At 47.6% G+C, this 20206-nt stretch overlaps 3 protein-coding genes across 7 annotated transcripts; 1 reads left to right on the forward strand and 2 right to left on the reverse strand.

The window, feature by feature from the left end:
* Window positions 1–5: 5 nt before the first annotated feature.
* Window positions 6–3728, reverse strand: LOC101079920 (nuclear distribution protein nudE homolog 1). 2 transcript variants are annotated; one of them, XM_029851493.1, is made up of 9 exons: window positions 3591–3728; window positions 3074–3196; window positions 2843–2996; window positions 2171–2319; window positions 1955–2091; window positions 1650–1826; window positions 1476–1561; window positions 1233–1384; window positions 6–1144 (listed from the first exon to the last, which is right to left on the reverse strand). In XM_029851493.1, exons 2-9 carry the CDS (start codon window positions 3157–3159, stop codon window positions 1051–1053), a joined length of 1035 nt encoding a protein of 344 aa, XP_029707353.1. In that variant the 5' UTR covers window positions 3160–3196; window positions 3591–3728; the 3' UTR covers window positions 6–1050. The 2 variants fall into 2 exon arrangements, with proteins under 2 accessions (XP_029707353.1, XP_003972592.1); XM_003972543.3 differs by having other exon boundaries at window positions 6–1147; window positions 3591–3727.
* Window positions 3729–3828: 100 nt separating this feature from the next.
* On the reverse strand, window positions 3829–7282 carry panx1b (pannexin 1b). The gene is made up of 5 exons (XM_003972542.3): window positions 6868–7282; window positions 5848–5969; window positions 5510–5709; window positions 4546–5047; window positions 3829–4464 (listed from the first exon to the last, which is right to left on the reverse strand). Exons 1-5 carry the CDS (start codon window positions 7046–7048, stop codon window positions 4321–4323), a joined length of 1149 nt encoding a protein of 382 aa, XP_003972591.2. The 5' UTR covers window positions 7049–7282; the 3' UTR covers window positions 3829–4320.
* An 863-nt stretch (window positions 7283–8145) lies between these two features.
* On the forward strand, window positions 8146–20178 carry marf1 (meiosis regulator and mRNA stability factor 1). Of its 4 annotated transcripts, none has more exons than XM_029851489.1 (27): window positions 8146–8444; window positions 8828–9028; window positions 9206–10033; window positions 10155–10317; window positions 10594–10808; window positions 10884–11001; window positions 11076–11248; window positions 11592–12116; window positions 12832–12977; window positions 13072–13233; window positions 13322–13508; window positions 13602–13780; window positions 13875–13955; window positions 14050–14286; window positions 14397–14516; window positions 14593–14771; window positions 14849–15069; window positions 15147–15289; window positions 15486–15619; window positions 15693–15895; window positions 16175–16402; window positions 16511–16750; window positions 16824–17048; window positions 17135–17195; window positions 17276–17380; window positions 17467–17580; window positions 17672–20178. In XM_029851489.1, exons 2-27 carry the CDS (start codon window positions 8873–8875, stop codon window positions 17836–17838), a joined length of 5310 nt encoding a protein of 1769 aa, XP_029707349.1. In that variant the 5' UTR covers window positions 8146–8444; window positions 8828–8872; the 3' UTR covers window positions 17839–20178. The 4 variants fall into 4 exon arrangements, with proteins under 4 accessions (XP_029707349.1, XP_029707348.1, XP_029707350.1 ...); XM_029851488.1 differs by having other exon boundaries at window positions 8146–8378; XM_011613020.2 differs by having other exon boundaries at window positions 8149–8378; window positions 9206–9427.
* The last annotated feature ends 28 nt before the right edge of the window (window positions 20179–20206 follow it).

A 20206-nucleotide genomic window follows, 5' to 3' on the forward strand; every position in this document is an offset into this window, starting at 1 on the left:
CACGGTTTTGATTGGTGTTTTTAACATGTTAATCTGCTACAGCGAGGAGGAACGTAAACACGGCAATCCACTTTTAAAATTCCAAACAGAACTTGGCTGAAAAGAAACAAAGGTAATTGTATCTCAGGCACAGTTTGGAGTCCAAACACAGGACCAGCGGAGCTGCATCCACCAGGCACAGTGGAGATCAGTAACGCTTCACGGCGCGAGGAAGAGGAGCATCAGTCCAACGCAGCAAAACACAATAACTAAAGACCTTTAGCAGAAGCTCTGGATCTTTGTAAATGTACTACTGTTAAACACTATTATTGCTTTGTATCTCCTCTATAGTCTCCCACCATTACTAGCTCCCAGTAGCGGGGGCGCTCACACATGTAGGGTTAAAGCAGTGCATTCAGCAGTGGACCAGAACAAGGTTCTGTCAGAGCCTCATTGGCCACACGACAAAAACCCAACCCCCCCATACTTCCCTTTAAGCCTGGCATACCAGAAAATGGTCAGATGTCTAAAATTAGTGGAACAGCAGGATGGACGATGTTAAGCAGGGTTTAACTAAATATAACCAACTCCAACGCGAGATATTAACTCGCCTGAGAAACGTTCATATCTCGATTAGACGTCGGGCATCGGAAGGATGGGTTGAGAATAACATCGATGAAGGCAGCAACGGCTGAAGTCCCCACATCTGCTCTCAGAAAAGCTCTCTCGGCAGGGAAAAGTGGGTTTGTGGTGCGTTCAAGCATTATCCAAGCTCGTGCTTTATAGAACCGCAGCAGCTCCAGACCAGAGGGGGACAATACCCTGTGAAACCCTCTCAGGGTCTGAAGCCCTTCCTAAAACATTGGCAAACATGGTGGACGATGCAGAACGAGCAGCCGGATCTCCGCTTGTGTTTCTAAGAGATGTGAGGTGTCAGCCTGAGGCAGAAGGAATGGGGGCAGTTTACATGAGGGGAGCAGCTTTCTGTTCAGGCAGGCGCAACGTGGTCCGTTCAGTGTCCCCCTGCCGTAGTGTCAGGACAGTCGGGGAGGTTCGGGCTTGTGGTTCCTCTCAGAGCAGGATCTTCACCCCTCCCTGAGGGGACTGAGGACCCTGGGAGATCCCTCTCGGAGGAGCGGGTCCAAATTCCAACCGCTTCACTAAACTGCTACACAAAACAACAGCGCAACGGTCACACAACAATCATCACCAAAAGGAGCTTCTTCTTCTTACTGGACCTTTTCTCCTCTCACCTGTCATATTGTGGGGGGGGGCTCATGCTGGCCGGTACTTCGGGGCCTCTCTCTAAAGCCAGAGGACTGCCGGGGGCGGCCGAGAGCGACGGTCTGCTGGGAGACGTGTCATAGACAAAGTCTCGACAGGACGCCAACTTTGACTCCAGATTCTGGAGGGATTCAAACAAACTCGGTCAACGCCTGGACTCAAAATCCAGCTTTGAAATCCCGGAACACCGGAAACTTGGTCAGACGTCTTACTCCGACTTTTCGCAGCAGTTCTCCCACGATGTTGAGCGCAGATATTCGAGTAGACATAGTGAGAGGAGTCCCAGTCAGACCATCCCCTGAATGAAACGGGTACAAACAGCCAATTCAAACATTCACATTCATTCATTCATTAGGGTCACATGCAGGCGCACGTGCTTTATTTACCTCTTCGGATGCTGGAAGCTGGGGGAGTGGTAAATGCACAGATGGGCTTGGAGGGTGTGATGGGAATGGAAGGGCTTCCGACTGCAGGGCACGGGCCGTCCGTCCGATCTGCGTCTTTTCCCAGGCTGCTAGACGGCCGTCTCTCTTTCTGACGCACGGCCAGCTCCTGGCGTAGGTCTGACATAAATGTGTTGGAATATGAGCAAAGGATAAGAGGGTGTAAAGAGGAGAGCGCTAGAAGACCAAATATGGACGCCTGACTGAGCCCTTAATGTAAATGAATGTAAATGACAGTGAATGCTGACCTCTCGCTTCATCCTTCAGCCTCTGAACTGACTCCAGCAGGTTCTCTTTCTCGTCCAACTCGCTCTCCAGAAAGGCATTCCGCTCTATCACGTGGTTCATGCGCTGTTCAAAGTCCTCCAGTGACATGATGGTCACTCTGCAACAGGCAGCCAGTCAACACAACGACACACGACAGGTTCACACCCGGCGCACCGGCAAACGTCTCGCGCTCTGACCTCTTGGTCCTCTCCAGGTCGTCGTTGGCCTGCTCCAGCTCTCTGATGTATTTCTGCAGGTGATCTCGCACGGCTCTGGTTTGTGCCAAGTCTTCCTCCAGCGTCGAGATGTGCCTGAACGCCTCGGAGTGCTGCGTCTCAAATTTCTCCTGCGCACAGCACAAATACGGACACTTTGCAGTGTTTTTCTCAGCTGACGCCCACGTGGGTCCAATAAAAACCAAGGCCTCTTTGGTTCAAACAGTAACTCGCTGTAATCTGCACCCATTTTAACAACCAAGTAGCATTACATAATATTGATAGACCATATGGCAGCATCGTTGGACAATATACCCAGGGAAACCAAAACAAGTTAACCTATTTTAAAATACATTCACGTACATTTAATGCCAAAAAAAGTCCCAAATAATATTCTGTCAATGTGTGGCTTTTTTGCACAGTCATGCGTTCACTCCTTTCTTCATCCCCAAAGGAAATAAACAAAAATAGCAGTCAGCTGCTTTATAGCTGGGCAGATATTTGCCTCCTGGCTGCATCAGTTCTATGCTTAATCAGGTTTGTCCCTGTCTAAGTGATGGAGCTGTGACCTGCACGCCCACCATTAACTGGGACATTTGCAACTGTCTGAGTCTGCAGGGGCCAAAGAATATATTAGAGGCGCATTTGTCCCACCTTTAGATTTTCCAGTTCAATGCAGAGGCGGTTTTTGTCTAACAGCAGTTCTTTATTTCGGCTTTCACACTGTTTTAGCTCCGTTTCCAGCTCGGCTTCATAGTCCCGACTCATCTGTTGAAACTCTTCCAGCTCTGCCTGAGACTCATCGGCCCTGAAAACGGCACAAAAACACGTCCGTGAACGCATCATTCCGTCTAGAAATACCAAATAATTAACGCTAGCTGTTACCGTTGTTGCTGTCTCTCCGCCTGTTCCTTCCAGAAGCATAGCTCCTCTTTCAGGGATGAAAACTTTTGCGTTGATTGATCCTCCATGTCTGTTGTTTGATCCAAGATAATCGAGAGGACAGACCTAAACGTAAACCCAGCTAAGCTTTGAACTCGTCCAAACTGCCACACGATCAAAGCACAAATCTGTTTACTTTGTAAATAAATAGGTCAGTGAAACAGAGATCATTTACTTTGTCAGTTAACAAATGTAAGCTATGGAAAAGAACTGTTTTGTACCTCTACCGACCACAAAAAAAATTGTTTATCGTACTTCTCTTAAGAGCCAGCTGTTAAGGCTGCTAAGCTCTACGGCTAAGCTAGCACAGTTAGCTGATTTAGCAAGAATGTATTATCCCAACGTATTAAAAAAAAAAAACGAAAATAGACTATCTTGCTTATAAAGAAACCAGCTGAGACAACGCATTGTGTGATGAAGCATGCAGATCAGTAAAAATTACAAAAGGTACGAAACAAACCTCTTAAAATGTTCGGAAGGCTTCCACTCATAAACCGAATATAAACCAAGTTGCTGCTCTTCGTTCCCATTGGACAGTCGAGATGACGTAGGTTTTGTGGGAGCCAATCATTGTTGAGAAGGTTTTAGTTGCGGAAGTGCTCAAATGATCACAGAAAATATAAATACATAAATATACATCAACAGTGTGTCAACACTTTCTAAAGATGGATTAAAGAAATAAAAGACCACGTAATTACATAACAGAGATTCAGTCTTTAATTGTGTAATTGCAATGGAAATAGAGAGGAACTTGTGTTGACATCTTTAAGAGTTTGCATTCATTTTTTTTACAGTTCTTATAGTTAATACTATCATCAAGTACAGATTGGTGAATTTTGCAGGGAGGTATTAATAAAAATATATAATAATGGACTTACGTCAGTCCCAGAAGAACAGCTGATATTATCAATGAAGGGGTAATTAAAAATCCTGAAAAAGCAGCTCACGCTTTGCAGACACGCAGAAGTAGTTATTTCAGTGCAAAGCACAGACCTGAGATTTGAACGGACTAGATACTTTCTGAAGTATTCAATGTGTCAATCAGCCTGGGTCTTCTGTACAGGACCAAGCGTCCTTAATCAGGAGGAAAAGCTAAAAAAGGACTCATTCCAGGTTAAAATAATTGTTTTTCTGATGCTTCACAGTGTGCAACAGATCATACGCCCATGTTCTCTTTTACCTAACAGGCTTCATTCTCCAGTTTTCTTAGTTTCTTTTTCTTTTCTCAATGCCTTCCTGCTGTCGGTCACGTCAGACTTCACCTGGCCCAGCGTTCGAAGGAGGCACAAGGTGTCAAATCCCTCTTCGTCTGCTGCTTGCAACAGCTCAAGTACCTGATAACAAGTCACATCATTTAAACACAAGACACAAACGCCCTATTCATCATACTGAGCTAAATCTGTGAATAAACCCACCTGTAGACATTTAAAGGATTCCACATGGCTCAGATTCTCCTTCAGGAACAGCAGATAAATGCTGAGGTCGTTATAGAAAGGTGTGATCACGCCCAGACTACCAAAGCCCGGCAGTATCTCATAAGGCTGGAGGAAGCTGGAGCTCTGACGCGCTGGTCCGAGGGCAGCGTACACAACCACAGGTGAGAGAAGCACATACATCCCCAGGTTGATTTTGCTGACCAGCCCAAAGACGCCCACGGCCACGAGCTTGCACTGGAGAGCCGATGGCACCGTGCTGTCGTTTTGCAACACGCCTGTGCGCAAATCGCAGGAGAACTCATCGGCGTGAGAGGCCAGACGGATGTAGTAGCCGAGGAAGACGCATCCCAGCAGGAGGGTCAGGAGGGTCAAACATCGGCAGAGCAGGTACTTCGCCACGAGGGAGCGAGACGTACGCTTTGTCTTTAGATAGTGCTCCACTAAAGGGAATTTTAAGCAGCCTTCTGTCACATCCATTATACTGTTGGGGGGAGAATACATGTCTTTTTATTTTCTCCCATGACAGGAATGTGCCCGAAAGACCTCATCTACATTTTCCCCTGGAATAAAAATCAGTTTCCACTATTTATTTAGTTTCATCTGATAGTTTTTACTCAGTTGCACTGCTAAAAAAAACACAATCCCATACTAGTAAACTAAAAAACAAATTATAATGCCGTGAAAAAGCTATTGTAGATCAACGAATGGAACAAGATGACTATCAGTTGAGGCCTGTACAGGATTGTTTTAGCTTTTTCATCCCTGCTGATATTTATCATACCGATACGTTACGTTGCTTTACCGCCCCCAAGTGGTCAGAAATATGAATGCATGTTTAAACAATTGAAGGGTTCTTTCTTCCTGTAACTGTAACTAACCCTAAAAATGCTCCGTCACTGCCTAAGAAACTGGTAAAGTAAAAGCAAACAACAACTGTGGTCACCTCCGTGTTTCCCCTGGGCTCTCTTTGCCGTCTATGGACACTAAATTCTTGGCCATTTTGATTGCCCGGGTGTAAAATCGATCCAGCTCCTCCATGATGAAGTTGAGGTCAGAGGAGAGATGTGGTGTTGCGGTAAAACGCCAGAAAAGGGCTGGGATGTAGACGAGGATGGCCAGAAGGAGCAGAATGTATGGAAAGAACTGACAGGAGAAACAGAACCACAAAGTGGTCGGGGGCACTTTCAGCACAGGCAATAGTGATGATGTCGATGATGTTGATGATAATAATAATGTTGTTGCTAAAAGCCTCAGTATGGACAAATATTGGGGCGTGTATACCTTGTGTAGCCATAGCGGTGCACTCTGAGGTTGTTGTTGTACTGCGGCCCAACAGAACGAGTCCACGTATGCGGCCTGTTTCCAGGAAAAATTAGTGGGTGCGAAGCAGCTAATCTGAGTGCCTGAAAAGACAGAAAAGAAGAAGAATTATCAAGAGCAGAGGAACATTCATGAGGACTCGCATGGCCTCATTTGATGGGGCTGTGTTGTCAGTTACGTCCTCCGGCACCGGTTGCCCCCCAGAATCTGACCTGTTCAGTCCATCGATGACCCAAATGGTCACCAGGTAGCACTAGCAGGAACACAAGACCTGCTAATCGCACCACAGAACGTTGGCTGATTTTGAAATTACCCCCCTCCCGTTTGGTTTTTTTATTCATGTCATGCAGGAAAAGATTACAACAACTATCGCCACGATCAGCCGGTCAGGCCAGTAACCTCCCAGCTGTTGTAATTTGTTTTTTCCGCTTTTATGCTTTTGCACACCTGCTGGAAAGTGTGCAAATTTGACTCTCTGTTGAATCAAATTGTTTTGCCAAATATTTAAAAAAAAAAAAAAGAATGTTGATTTAATAACCATAAATCTATTGAATGCTGCTGAAGCATTCACGGCCCATGAACTTTGAATTCGGTTTGGCTACTTCTAAACGTCCCACATTCAGGACAGGTTAAATCCCACATGGCTGGCTGTGAACCCATGACTTCAGTTGCTGAACGCTGAATCCATCATGAGTTAAAACGCGATGGGTCTCGACTCCTCCATCATAGCAGAAACGGCTGCAGGTGGGAGAAGGTCGGCAGCACGCGCTGCTTCCAGCAGTGGAGGAAGATGGCCACGCCCATTTGCTTCTCACCATCAGTTTATAACATACACACCTTAAAGGGTGACTTGAATTCACACATCACGTTATTTATTTCAGGTATAATTGAGCAGGTCGTTAAAGGTAAAGGTAAAACTAGTGCGGAGATGCTGCTCGTGCGTCCGCTGGGCGTCCGATAATTGGCGCTGCGGCCACTCACCCACTGACACCTCCTGAGCGAAGGCGAGGGAGATGAGGAACAAAGGCATCCCCACCGCCAGGAGCGTCACGATCTTGTCCGCCGCCAGCTCCAGGCGCAGCCCTTTGTACTTGGACTCCGTGGGAGCCTTCAGCAAAAAGTCGGAGAAAACGTACTCAGCGGCAACACTTGCGATCGCCATGGCCGCCGGGGATCGCACGCGGGTGCTGTCTAATTGGTGGGGAAATTGTCGGGCTTAGAAAAAAATTAAAAATTTATGCGCCAAGTAAATTAAAAACCGCAAATTGAAACGTCAAAAATCGAATATTTAGACCCGCCAGATTGTTGTTTGGTTCTCTTCATTCGCTACTGGGACGATAATGAACCTGCTGTCCCGTTACGCTGACCCAGACTTAAGGAGGGGGAGGGCAGGTGGTGTGTGTGTGTGTGTGTGTGTGTGTGTGTGTGCGTGTGTGTGTGTGTGTGTGTGTGTGTGTGTGTGTGTGTGTTCTTGCGGCCGCTGGGGGGCGCTCTAAACCGGAACGCCGCTGTAGTGATAATCGCATCCTGCAACAATAAACCTGCAGGACATCAAGGTAAGTTGAAAGTGTTGCGCAACCCCACCAAAAAGAATAGAATTTCTGTCATTTTGGTTATTTAGAATGTTCTTTTGTTTACACTTAAGATGGGATTGATTTTAGGGATAGTAATCCAATTGAAATAAAATCCTTGGATACTGAGGTCAGGGCAGTATGGAGAATAATATGGAAATAATATGGTCACATTGTCCAAAACAACAGAAGTAATTTCTGGTTTGACTCTGAAAATGGGAATTGCATGGTCACTGAAAAAAAATCACCATATTCTTCTGAAATTGGAATTTCTATATATTTCTTTTCTTTATCCAGTAAGCTAAGTATTTTAGCCAACAAAATGGAGTACGCTACACCAATTTGCATTAGTTTTAGTGTTGTCATGCCAACAGTGAATAGCCTGAGGATGCCACTGTAAACCTTAGGTTCAGAAGTTTATTTTTTTCTTTATCCTTGCCCAGATCTATAGCCTTCTCCAGATACTCTGATGTTGTCGCCTGTGATATTTTATATAAACAGGTGTGTTGGAAAAACCAAATCATGTCCAATCAATTGAATTTATCCCAGGTGGACTCCAATCAAGGTGTAAAAAAACTTTTAAAAGATGAACAGGAGAATGGAAGACATCCAGAGCTGGAGTGCCAGAGTCTGAATACTCATATCAAAGCTGTACTATAGTAGTTTTAATAATTAATTTGCATTAAATTCAGTTTTTACTCGTTCTCGTTGCCGTGCCGTTGTAAGGCTCCAAACCAGTAGGTGGTGCAATGTATTTTCGCTGTTTTTTTGTCGCGCGAGAGAGAGAGAGGCGAAGAAGAAGAAGACTACTATTTGCGACAGCTGGATTTACTTTCCGGCATAATAGGTTACAAAAGGATTCGGAAGCGCTAGATGGGGGGGCGTAAGTTGAGTAAGGTGTGAAAGATGAGAACATCTCAGGTGACTGATCAACCCATTATTATTAGCCTTGGCGCTGTTACCAACCAACAATTCTTTAAATCATCGGTAATATGCAAATGAGTTGAAGTAAACACAAATTGTTCGTTTCCTAGATGTATCTTAAAGGCGACCTTTGGATAAACAGTACAACGTTTATATTACTATTTCATATAATAGCTTAGCTAGGTCATCAGCAACATCCGCCATTTACGAGGCTTAATTCACGCCGGTGGTTAAATTCCTCGTTTTAAATTGACGCGTAATTTAAAGGCATAAACACAACAGCAATGTAAACATAGTGTGCAGTCGTTTTGTAATTGAGAATAACATTTGAAGCTTAATGAACTCGGATGTTTGTGCGGGTATTTATGGTCTTAACACAAGACTTTGCGCAGCAGGTGATTTTGGCGGTGGTAGTTCATTCGTAACTTCCCCTCCTTGTTCTCCAGAAAGCACGAGAGACGCAACTATGATGTTAGACCTACCTGGGTTGTATGATGGATGGACTGGGAAATGAGAGGTCCATGTGCAGCTCTAAACATTACTCATGGCCCCACAACCACAAAACGGAGGCCTCAACTGTGCTGTGGAAGCATAAAGTCTGCTCCACCTCCGATGACAAAATCTCCCTTCATCACACGGAAAAAGAAGTGAGTACATGGCAGAGTCTGGATACCTATATATGGTGGAAGTACTCAGATTTAAGTGGTCAGTAAATGCATCAGTCGTGGGTTTTCGTTATGCTAATGCCTGTAGTTGTGATTACATCCTACCGAACCTGTGCAAGTTGCATAATCGAATCATTTACCGGTCTTTATTTGTTCCAGAAAAATGACATGGCAAACAGGAAGGCTGTGCTGGATTTGAAAGATGTCCCTCCTCCACCTCCACACCATATTTGCTCTTCCCAACCATCCCAATCCTTTTCTCTGGCCTCTCTGTCCTTACTTCCACCCTGCTTGCCTCATGCTCAGATTGCGCAAGATTCCCATCACCGCCAGCTTATATCAGTGCCACCGCCACAGCAGCAAGAAGGGGCTAGCCCCAAAGTAAGCACGTGCGCACAGTGTGACCATCATAGAAGAGATGGATATGGGTTACTGGGTGCTGGCGTTGGTAGAGTCTCAGTGGAGGTTCCTGGTTCCCCAGGACTCCACAGTAGCGACAGTTTAAGCAGATCTGGTTCTTGTTCCGTCACCTCATCTGTGTATTGTAAACACAACTTAAGTCGCAGAGGCGAAGGCCTTCTTGATCCTTTGCTCAGCTGTACATTCAAGCCTCAGTCAGTCCCAACTGTTGCTACATCCCAGCCAGTTTTATCCCACCCTCCCCACTGCTGCTGCTCAGGACCTCTCCACGCTCACCCCTCTGCACCTTTCTCAGGTGGCACTTCCTCAACCCCTCTGGCTCCCCCTTTGCCCTGTATTTCCTCTCTCTCTGCACCCGTGCACAGCTCTTGTCTGGACCCTCTCACTTACTGCTCTTGTGGCGTGGACTGCTGTCCAGCAGCCAGAAGACCGGAGAGAGAAACGCACGGTTTCAGCTTGACCACCACCAACACAACAGCACATTTCTGCTTTAACCCTTTGCACCTTAATGTAGAACGCACTGGTTGTCTGAAGGGAACACACTTCTGCCGGGAATGCATGTTGAAGGTTGGTTAAGCCTTTTATTGCGTCACACGGTGTAAATTTATTCAGTGGCGCCATTACTACTCTATTTAGGAGCATTGTTTTTTTGTGCTTTTCTAATCGAGACATTTGAATGTGTTTGCAGCCCATAACTGGCCTGCCGTCTGAGCCGGACAGGCTGCGGCCCAATGTTCCTATTACACAGAGTGCTCCTATCCCCATTCCCATTTGTAATGGATGTGGCACCACCTCTGATAAGGTTGTGCTTCTGCCTTCAACAAGTGTGGGCAAGGCCGGACGGAAGTATGGTCAGTTGCAGTTCATTTACTTATTATACATTCATGTCTAAAATATGCAAGGTCAGGATGTTCTCATTATCACATCAGAATCTCCAAATCAAGTGGTGGTTGCTAAAGTGAACACTTAATTATGCCTCTAAACAATAGCACAGAGCATTTAAATATATCAGAAAAGTACTAATGTTTTAGTCCTGAGCAAAACCATGTTTGAGTGAGCATCAGAGTTTATTTGCTAGCTCTCGGTAGTCCTCTCCAGTTCCTCAACACGCGCGGTGTCTCCACCAGGGTCTCCAGAGAACAACGGTCCTGAAAACATTCCTCCAGTCGGCGTCTTTTGGGACATCGAGAACTGCAGCGTGCCGAGCGGACGCTCTGCCGCCGTTGTGGTTGAGCGGATACGCAGCCGGTTCTTTCGGGGTCACCGTGAGGCAGAATTTATTTGCGTGTGCGACATCAGCAAGGAGAGTAAAGCTGTGATCCAAGAGCTCAACAACTGCCAGGTAACAACTGCTTCAACCACTACGGAGGGCTGTTAAATATTGCTGCTCTGAATCCTTGTGTGATGGTTCGCGCAGGTTACTGTTGCGCACATCAACGCTACGGCCAAGAATGCTGCTGACGACAAGCTGCGCCAGAGCCTGCGGCGCTTTGCTGAGACCCACACCGCCCCCGCCACCGTTGTGCTGGTGTCCTGTGAGTTCTGCGCCGATCCGCCGTGTCGAAACGTATCCAGATATAATAAGTGCTCTTTCCACCACCCTGTACAGCTGATGTGAACTTTGCAAGCGAGCTGAGTGACCTCCGCCATCGCCATGGTTTCCGCGTGATCCTCGTCCACGGCAACCAGACGTCGTCCGCGCTGCTGCAGCACGCTCACTGCCACGTGCCTTTTCAGGACATCACGGCCGACCTGCCACCGTGCATGCTCGTCAAATCGCAGGTAGGGTTTCACCCGTGCGCCGCTACGTCCAAAGGAGTGGCTTTTGGTTTCTTTTTTATTTTATTGGAATTAATTTGTGTGTTCAGGAAAGGTAAGTTTCTCCTGTCAAAAAACAAACCAAGAACTAAATTTTGGACTTTTCCCCAAATGGACAGCGACACAACCTCACTGTCTGAATGTCAGTTTAATAAGTTTTTTTTTTTTTGGCATCAATAAATTTCTATCTTAGTTTATGCTGCTGTCAGCCATTGTACAGTGTGTTTTTATTTTAACTTAAATAGTCGACTGCTATATTCAAGTGAAAACCAAACCAGACAGGCACACTCTCTTCCTCCCCCTTCAGCCCAGTTTCAACCTCCTCTATGTGCGCAACCTCCCTGTCAACTGTGACAAGAGCCTGCGGAATGCTGTGAAGCACAGGCTCCGCCGCTTGTCAGACAACTGCGGTGGCAAGGTGCTGGGTATTTCCCAGGGGACAGCCGTCCTTCGATTCGGCAGCCCAGAGGCAGCTTCACGCGCCTGCAAGAGAATGGAAAATGAAGACGTGTATGGCCACCGAATCAGTCTCTCCTTCTCCCTCGGGCCCAGAGATGACGCAAGTCCCGAGCCTGAGCCTCAGTCTCGGGGTCGGGACTTGCCTCAGCTTCAGACACTGTCCCACGCCGATCTGAACAAGGATTTAGCGTTTGCCCCTCCCCTTTCCACGTCCTCCTTTTCCTTTCTGCCCCTGGAGAAACCAAGGTCACCCAGAAGGCCACGGCGAACGACACGCCCGTGCCACACCACAGGCCCAGTGCCTGAACGGCCCTACAGCCCCAGGCGGGGGTGCAGTGGGCCCCCCGGTGGTAATCCAGCCAAGATCCATCAGGTCAGCAGACTCATCTGTGTGAAGTAGATCCTGCTCCACCTCCATTACGCCTTTTTCCTTGTCTGGGCTGCTTTATAATTCATGCGGCTTCAGCTTTTACTAACCATTTAGCTGCTTATTTCGTTTGTCTGCTTGTGTATTAAGTGTTTGGAGCTTCAATTATTCTTTCTTGTCCTTTTGTGTCCATTTGCATTCATTAGCCAATAGCTTTTTATTTTTTTGCTCATTTTCTTTGCCATGTGTTGTCAATGCTGTTATCTTTAACTCTTTTGCTGCCATTTCTGAGCCTTTCATGATTTATTTAATGAGTTCAGTTCAAACTGATTGAGAAATGAACCCCAATAAATCACTGTATAGATGGGTAACCAGTAAAAATCCGCATTTTAAACTCTGAACATGGTTTTGATTTTTTAAATTTAAATGGGGTGAGTTAATTATCGGCCCACTCCTCACAATATTTAACCGGATGTTTTATAATTTGAAACACACACACACACACCCAGCCCAACTTAATTTAATTAAAATAATTTTAGTCATCCATTGCATTAATTTCTCAGCCAGTTTCTTTAAATTCTACAACCCAGTCGAAGCATACTGTGAGCCTTTGTTTGCATGGATGGAAAGCATTGAGTTTGTCATTCCAACGCCTGCTCACCTCAACATTCATGATGTCATCGGCTACCTTATCAAGATGTGTTCCCTCTGTCTAAATCAGGAGCTGAGTACTATAGAGAGCAAACCCAGAATGGTCTTCCATCACCCCGGTAAAGGAAATGCTGCTGCTGCTGCTTCAGAAGAGACATCAATCCTGGAAAAACTTCCCAAATTTGAACTCCCTGGAGAGTCTTTGAACAGAAGGAGGTACCTAATTAATCCTATAACATCATTAGGCCTTGTGGACGCAGACTGTTTGCTCTACATTTCACGTATCCTTTTTTTTAATCTCCTCATCTAGAAGGGAGGATGCCAACCCTCGTTGTGTCACTGAATCCCCTCTGGAACCAAAGGACAGGAGCTCAGGGCAGTTCCAGACTTGCATTCCCTCAGCTTTCAGCAAATTGAACTTTAATCTGAGCTTCAGTCCACCTGTTCCCTCTCAAGGCTCCTGGTCATCTAGGTAACCTGCTGGTTTTGGTCATGTGTAATCACGTGAATCTTTCAGCATCATATCTTTGTAATTGGCCTGTTTGCTTTCTTAAACCAAGGAGTGCATCCCCCTGCATGTCCAGCCGGTCCTCCCCTCTCCTGGCTGCACCCCGTAGCCCGTGTCCCGAAGGTGATCTTGAGCCTTTCTCTGATGGGGCAGAAGTCCACGTGGCCAACCTGGACTACAGGATGTCCCGTAAGGACCTACAGCAGACGCTGCATAACACTTTCTCCAGATATGGCAGGGTAAGTCTAAGTGGTCCATATAATGTACTGAAGATCCAGCAGTTCACACCTAAATCCAGTCATGTTTGTTGTGTGATTCTTTGTTTTTTCTAGGTGAAAGATGTGGAACTTAGCCCCCATACTGACTATCAGCTGAAGGCCACCATCCAGATGTTCTGCTTACGACAGGCCATCAGTGCCGTCAGTGGTTTGCACCGTTATAAGATCGGGGGAAAGCGCATCCAAGTGTCTCTCGTCACTGGTGGCAGCAACAAATCGCTTGCCCTGCTCAGGTAGTCTCTCACGCATGAGTTTGTTGCTTCTGGACTTTTGTACGCAGTGTGTTATCGTTTGTAAGAGTTTTAAACAGACGTTTCAATTTTCCAGTACGGAGATAGTCGGCATTCTTCATGAAGCGCCGGCCTATTGTCTCCCACTTATGAAGTTTACAGAGATCTATGAGAAAAGGTAAGTAGTCTGATATGATGCCATGGTTTAATCTTACAAAGGGTGGATGCAGACATCTTTTCCTGTAATTTTATCTTATTTAACCTTCCTTTAGATACTCCCGTAAGCTTGTGGTTGCCGACCTGCACAAACTCCCAGACGTAGTGGCTGTGCGCGAGCAGGGAGGGTCGAGGCTCGTGTGTCTTCTACCCGGCAGCCAGGTCCAGCAGAGCCCACTGGGATTTTCCTACTCCAAAGAGGGTTCCTCGTCTACTAGTGGCAGTCCTGTAGTGTTTGAAGAGTTGGAGTACCATGACCCAGTGTGTAGGCAGCACTACACTCAGCACTTCAGGTTGTTGAAACCAAAAATGCAGCAGATGAGCAGTGGTTCAGCCCTTGTTAGTAATGTAGAACTTCACCTGACGGCCTGTGGGACTGTGATTTGTCTCTCTTGATCACTAGTGAGGCTGACTTTGACCCCGATTCCTATAAAATGCCTTGTGTTGTCATGGCTCTGAGCAAGCTGTCCCCTGAAGTCCACAGTTTGTTGGAGTCACATGATGGAACTCTCCCAATGCTGAGGTGACCAGCAAAACCATACTTGACATTAATGTGAAATATGTCGACTTCAAACACTAATCTAATGTCGACGGTTTAGTTTTGCAGAATGCTACGGAGTAAAATTTGGCCCCCTGCAGCTGGGCGACGGTGCCCTGGAGGACAGTGTTCCTCTGGAGCACCTCATCACCTGTATTCCCAGCGTCACCATAGTCACTGCTCAGAATGGTTTTAAAGTCATCAAGTGGATCAGCAATAAACCACCAGGACCAAATTTAGGTAAGGAGATATAAAATTGTTGTTTAAAACTCCACCCAGTTCATAAGTCACTGATTAAGGGGGGAAAAACTCTACAGAGCCGTGGCTTCAGCGCTGCAAGAGTCCTGTTGGTAACCCGCAGCTGATCCAGTTCAGCCGGGAGATAATTGACCTGCTGAAGAGCCAGCCTTCTTGCATCATGCCCATGAGCAAGTTCATTCCTTCGTACCACCACCACTTTGCCAAGCAGTGCCGCGTCTCAGACTATGGCTACTCCAAGCTGCTGGAGCTCCTGGAGGCTGTGCCACATGTTCTCCAGGTATCATCCAGAATAAAGCCTGTTGATCGTTCTTTTAATTGTAGGTCGTCAATGTATGTTTTTTACTTTTATTGTAGATTCTGGGACTGGGTACCAAGCGGTTTCTGACCCTGACCCATCGTGCGCAGGTGAAGCGCTTCACTCAAGACCTCCTGAAGCTGCTTAAATTTCAAGCCAGCAAGCAAGTGGCCATCAAGGACTTCACACAGGCGTACCACTGGTAAGACTCACCTTAATGGTGCCAGAAATGTTGTCATGTAGCCTTTTTGAATCGATGTTAATACATACTAAAGAGGAAAACGTATACATTTTAAATCTTGTCCATTTTTTTGACACCACAGTATTTTGTGTGCACAGGCACCCTCCTGATATTTACTCCTATCTTAGTTTATTTTTTTAAACACTTTGTTCTTCAGGTGCTTCTCTCGAAACTGGAGGGTTATGGATTATGGTGTGTGTCAACTGATGGACCTTCTGACAGAGCTCCCCGACACCACAATCACCATCGTGCACCAGGAAATGGACACAATCATCTCTGTTCCAAAGAGAGGTTCAGTCAAAGCAGCTGTCAATCCCTCACTAAGTCCTTTCTGCCGCTAACACAAGTGTTTGTTCCACGGCAGATCGAACTGTGGAGGAAATTGAGCGCACCAAGCAATTTGGAAAGGAGGTGGTGGATCTTCTCCGCCACCAGCCTCACTGCAGGATGCTCTTCAATAAGTTCATCCCCACCTACCATCACCACTTTGGCCGTCAGTGCAAGCTTAGCTACTACGGGTTCACCAAGCTCATGGAGCTGTTCGAAGCAATCCCGGACATCCTGATGGTGAGCCAAGGAGACTGTTGCCACAGGATCATTTCCAAGTCCCCTCGTTCCTGTGATGGGTCTAAACTGCTCAGTGCCACGGTCCTGCAGCCTCTTGTCCAGACATTGATGTGATGTAGATGGACGGCAAGATTTGACGAGGGGCGAAACGTCTACTTCCTGTTTCCTGCAGAACTCCTCACCAAATGTTCTTGCATCTGATTTTGTTGTGGCCGGTTCACGTTATCTTCCTAGGTGCCTTTTACTCGCATACATTGATGGCACGGCTGTTTTGTTCAGGTGCTGGAGTGTGGTGAGGAGAAGGTGCTGACCCTGACAGAAGTGGAGCACGTCAAGGCCCTGGCAGCTCAGCTGGTCAAGCTGCTCCGTGCTCAGAAAAACTCCAGCCTTCCTGTCAGCCAGCTGCTCACAGAATACAGCAAGACCTTTGGGTACGGGCTGCGACTGCAGGACTACGATGCCAGCTCGCTGCCCGCTCTGCTCGGTAAACTCTGCCACGTGGTCAAGGTAACGATGGATGGTCGCTTTCTTCTCCTCCAATACTGAAATAACGTTGGTTTTACTTCGACGTCCGTAGCCGACAGTTACAAACAGGATTTCTCTTCCTGTCTTGAGGTGGTGGATGGCCCTGAGGGGCGTGAGCTGCAGCTGATCAACAGGAAATCGTTGCGATTGTTGACCGCCCAGATGCTGGACCTGCTCATGTCCCAGGAGGACGGGTACGTCGGCAACGGCCTCCGAGTGGACGTGCTGAGCGAGCGCTACTTCATGGTCCACGGGGTCCCGCTCAACCCCTGCGAGTACGGATTCCTCTCCCTCGGCGAGCTGCTCAAGAGTCTGCCCTACCTCGTAGAGGTGAGTGGGTGTTGTTCTTCATCTTAAAACTGTCCAGTCCCTCGGGCAGAAGCTGATCTGTGTTCGTCCGCAGTTGTATCATAAAGGAACTGATAATGGAGGTGATGAGGAGTGGGTCAGGCTCACCAGGCTTTACCAGTTTGCCCGCAACCTACGGGCGTTGCTCCACACCTACCATTACAACCAGATCTTCCTGAGTGATTTCCATGGAGCCTATAACAAATTCACAGGTTCCTGCCTTGAACCACGTTTCTATGGATACATGAGCACCGACGACCTGCTGAATGCTATTCCACAGGTAACTTTCCCATTCAGCACCTGTAACCCGGGTGGACACGTCATGGTGGCTGTTTTAAAGCCTAACCCCTGGTTCTGTGATGTCAGGTGGTCTGGATCAAAGGACACGGTCGCAAAAGGATCATTGTTTTGAAGAATGATATGAAATGTAAGTCCAGAGGCTGGTTCTGAGCTTCTCCTCCTGCCTAAACTGCAGGTTCTTGGAGTGACGTGTGTGTTTTGTTGTAGTAAAAGGAAGCTGTTCAGTTCCCAACAGCCCTCACCCCGGGGAGGACACAGACAGCCGGGAGGACAGCCCAGTCAACCATGAAACATCTGCAGAGGGGAGCCCTGGTAATGTCTGGACCAGTATGATGGCGCCGGTCTGATGGAATAGACGGAAACGGTGTTGTTGGTGTTGCTAACTCTGTCCTCCACAGTTGACCTGCTGTGTGGTCCTGTACCATCCTGCCTGCCGTCACCTCAGCTCCGCCCTCACCCTGTTCTCCTCCATCACGCTGACCTGATTAACTTTGAGCAGAAATCTTCAACAGGTTAGTTTTATCGAATTTCACGTCTTTGGTATATTTGATCCCGGGGTTTTTTATTTTCCTGGAATTTGGGCTGTGTCCTGTTCTGATGTAGAGAACAATGCAGCTGAGGATGCTCCTGATCCACCTGAGCCTCCGACTGCCCACACAGACGCCGCCGGTGCTCCTCCTGAGACCAAGAAGCCCTTAACCAGCCCAGGCAGAACCACACGCAGCAGAATTAAGCTGGCTGCTAACTTCTCCTTTGCTGCAGACCTGTGATTCTCTGTCCTCCCCCCCGCCCCCCCCCCCCCCCCCCCCCCCCCACACACACACACACACACACACACACACACAATGTAATTCTAGTTCACACAGTGTAACTCTATAGAGTTTGACCAGCTACACTGAACCTGCACGATCCTAAAGGAGTACTGATGTGTCCCTACAGGCAGGTGCATCTTTTATTAGGTCTCTTTCCGTCACGCTTCTTTTCCATAAACGTTTTTTTCTTCCGACGACGTTCGCTAAGCTGTGACCTCTACTTGCAGAGTTCCTGCAATTCTTTAATTTGCCACATTCATCTTGAATATATGTTGATTTAATCTAGAGGGAAGTTGTATTTCCATTCTGTTTATCTTGGTTTGGGCACGTGTCAGTGAGCCCTCGCTGGCTGACGTCGACCAGCGCCGGGAGTCTTTGGCGTCTCCTCCGTAAGAGGAGCGTCGTGCTAAACGTGTCCCGTTCATAACAAAGGAGAACCTGCCATGTCGCAGAGCGGCCCCGCCAGTTTCTCGCCTCGTCCCAAAAATTTGCCGTGAGGTTTTCAGACGTCGCTGAGAGCATCGCCCATCCCGCTCTGTCGATCCTGTTCTGAAGCTTCCCACCGAGATGTGCGTCTGCAGCCCTTATCACTGAAGTGCTCTGGATCTTTTCTGGGGGTTTTCTTTTGTTCTTTTTAAAGAAGCAGAGAGTTTAGGACGCTGCAGAAGTGTTCTGTAGAGCTGCTCTTTTGTTCAGAAGCACCGGTGCAGGACTTTGGTTGATATTGCCACTCGCAATGCTGTTGGAGAGTTTAAAGCTTAAGTTTTGACCCTTTGATGTGAATGGCCTGGAAAGGGAGCAGCCGCACTCTGAGGGGAGACGGTGCAGCAGGAGCTGAACTGGGATCAGCCGACAGCCGTCACGCTTGTGTTCTTTTAGCGGTCCCGTCCGCAACTGTTGGGTTCACACGAGAGCAGCTGGTGGGAAACGCGTGTCATGTGCATAAATGTCTTTATGCACGGCGCACGGCCGGCACGGGCAGACGGGAAAAGACGAAGACACTGTTCGAGATCTGTCTTTGATTTCCACCCGCGTTTTAAGTTGGGGCGGCGGCCGTCGCGGCGCCGGTTTCAGCGCTCAAGGTTTGCTAGGTTAACCTTGTTGCCAGCGGTCGCTGCGGCCGTCGGCGCCACCTCCGTTTAAAAGAAAGAGGGGAGCAGTTGACCTTTTTTTTTTTTTGGGATTTTTAACGACTGTGGACGGGAGTTTTTAGGGTGCCGAGAGGAGGGCGGCTTGTTTTGGTAGCACTGCGGGGGGGCTCTGCGTGGCTCCTTGCAGAACACGACCTGCGCACAGAGAGGACCGTCCCGGGCTCTCTGGACTCTACCGGGCTTTTACAATGGCTTGTATTTGCTGCGGTGCCAAAGGCTCTGCCACCACCTGGCCCCCCGCCCCTCATAAGATGAGTTTTTACTGGCTGGTGACCGCCGGCGTCTCCGCTTACCTCGTTTTGCGCGTTTCCAGGCCGGATGTTCCGAAGCGCTTCAGCTGCTGATGACCGAAAAATGGCGGGAGGCACCACTGATGTGGAGGAGTGATTGTGTGCGTTCAGACAAATGGTGGAGAATGGGTGAAAAGCCCATCTCATCGCTTTGTGTCCAGTTTCAGTGTTTTCAAGTTTGGATGTGAAAAGCCTTCCGAAGCCGAGACTCCACCGGCTCAGCAGTCGGGATGTCTGGAACGTCGGCCCGTTTCGGATGGCTGCTGGTGCCGTGTGGTTTCTGCAGTGGTTTTCCAGCTGCTCTGAAGAAATGCGTTTAAAGGGCCGAAGTTTTTGTGTGTATCCGGGGTGTACCCGGCCTCTCGCTAAAAGGGAAAAACTGCTGAGGATGGATGAGTGAAGCTTTCACAGGAATTTGGACCCGACCCCGGCTCCCCATTCCCCCCCCGCCTCCCCCGCAGACTCAGGCAAATCCGTTGAACCTCAATACCAATTTCAGTTTTTTTTCTTTCAGTGAGAAGCTGCTTTACCCGTCAAAATATGCACTTTTGCATAGTTTTGGTTCCTGAAATTAGCCATTAAAAGGGGTTGCAACATGGTTTGTGTCTCAAACCCGTTTCTTTTTAAACGTCTCCGACCATGTTCTGTTACGCTGCGCGACAGTTTCTGCTTTATGCAACAGTGTTCTTAAGTCTTGCCTTTGAAATGCTGATTTTGTTTCCATGAATGATGGCGTCTGTCCTCTCTGCGTTCCCCTCCTCCCACTGCTGTATTGCACAAGAAGTCATTGTAACTTTTGTCTGTTGTTGAAGGGACCAAACAGAAAATCCTGAATAAAATTCACAAGCATCACTTTGCCTCGTCTTCCTGTTTATCTGTTAACGC

Source organism: Takifugu rubripes, chromosome 17 (assembly GCF_901000725.2).
Source record: "Takifugu rubripes chromosome 17, fTakRub1.2, whole genome shotgun sequence".
NCBI lineage: Eukaryota > Metazoa > Chordata > Actinopteri > Tetraodontiformes > Tetraodontidae > Takifugu > Takifugu rubripes.

Bases quoted from the DNA above. Each gene is read 5' to 3' on its own strand.
- LOC101079920 (XM_003972543.3), bottom strand. From the start codon at position 3,159: ATGGAGGATCAATCAACGCAAAAGTTTTCATCCCTGAAAGAGGAGCTA. The intron at 1,827-1,954 runs GTCAGCATTCAC...CATTTATGTCAG, and splicing joins GCTGAAGGATGAAGCGAGAG to ACCTACGCCAGGAGCTGGCC. The intron at 1,562-1,649 runs GTAAATAAAGCA...CGTTTCATTCAG, and splicing joins AGCTTCCAGCATCCGAAGAG to GGGATGGTCTGACTGGGACT.
- panx1b (XM_003972542.3), bottom strand. From the start codon at position 7,048: ATGGCGATCGCAAGTGTTGCCGCTGAGTACGTTTTCTCCGACTTTTTG. The intron at 5,970-6,867 runs GTGAGTGGCCGC...CTGTCTTTTCAG, and splicing joins CGCTCAGGAGGTGTCAGTGG to GCACTCAGATTAGCTGCTTC. The intron at 4,465-4,545 runs GTGGGTTTATTC...ACTTGTTATCAG, and splicing joins AATCCTTTAAATGTCTACAG to GTACTTGAGCTGTTGCAAGC.
- marf1 (XM_029851489.1), top strand. From the start codon at position 8,873: ATGATGGATGGACTGGGAAATGAGAGGTCCATGTGCAGCTCTAAACAT. The intron at 10,318-10,593 runs GTCAGTTGCAGT...TGTCTCCACCAG, and splicing joins CAAGGCCGGACGGAAGTATG to GGTCTCCAGAGAACAACGGT. The intron at 15,290-15,485 runs GTAAGACTCACC...TTTGTTCTTCAG, and splicing joins TTCACACAGGCGTACCACTG to GTGCTTCTCTCGAAACTGGA.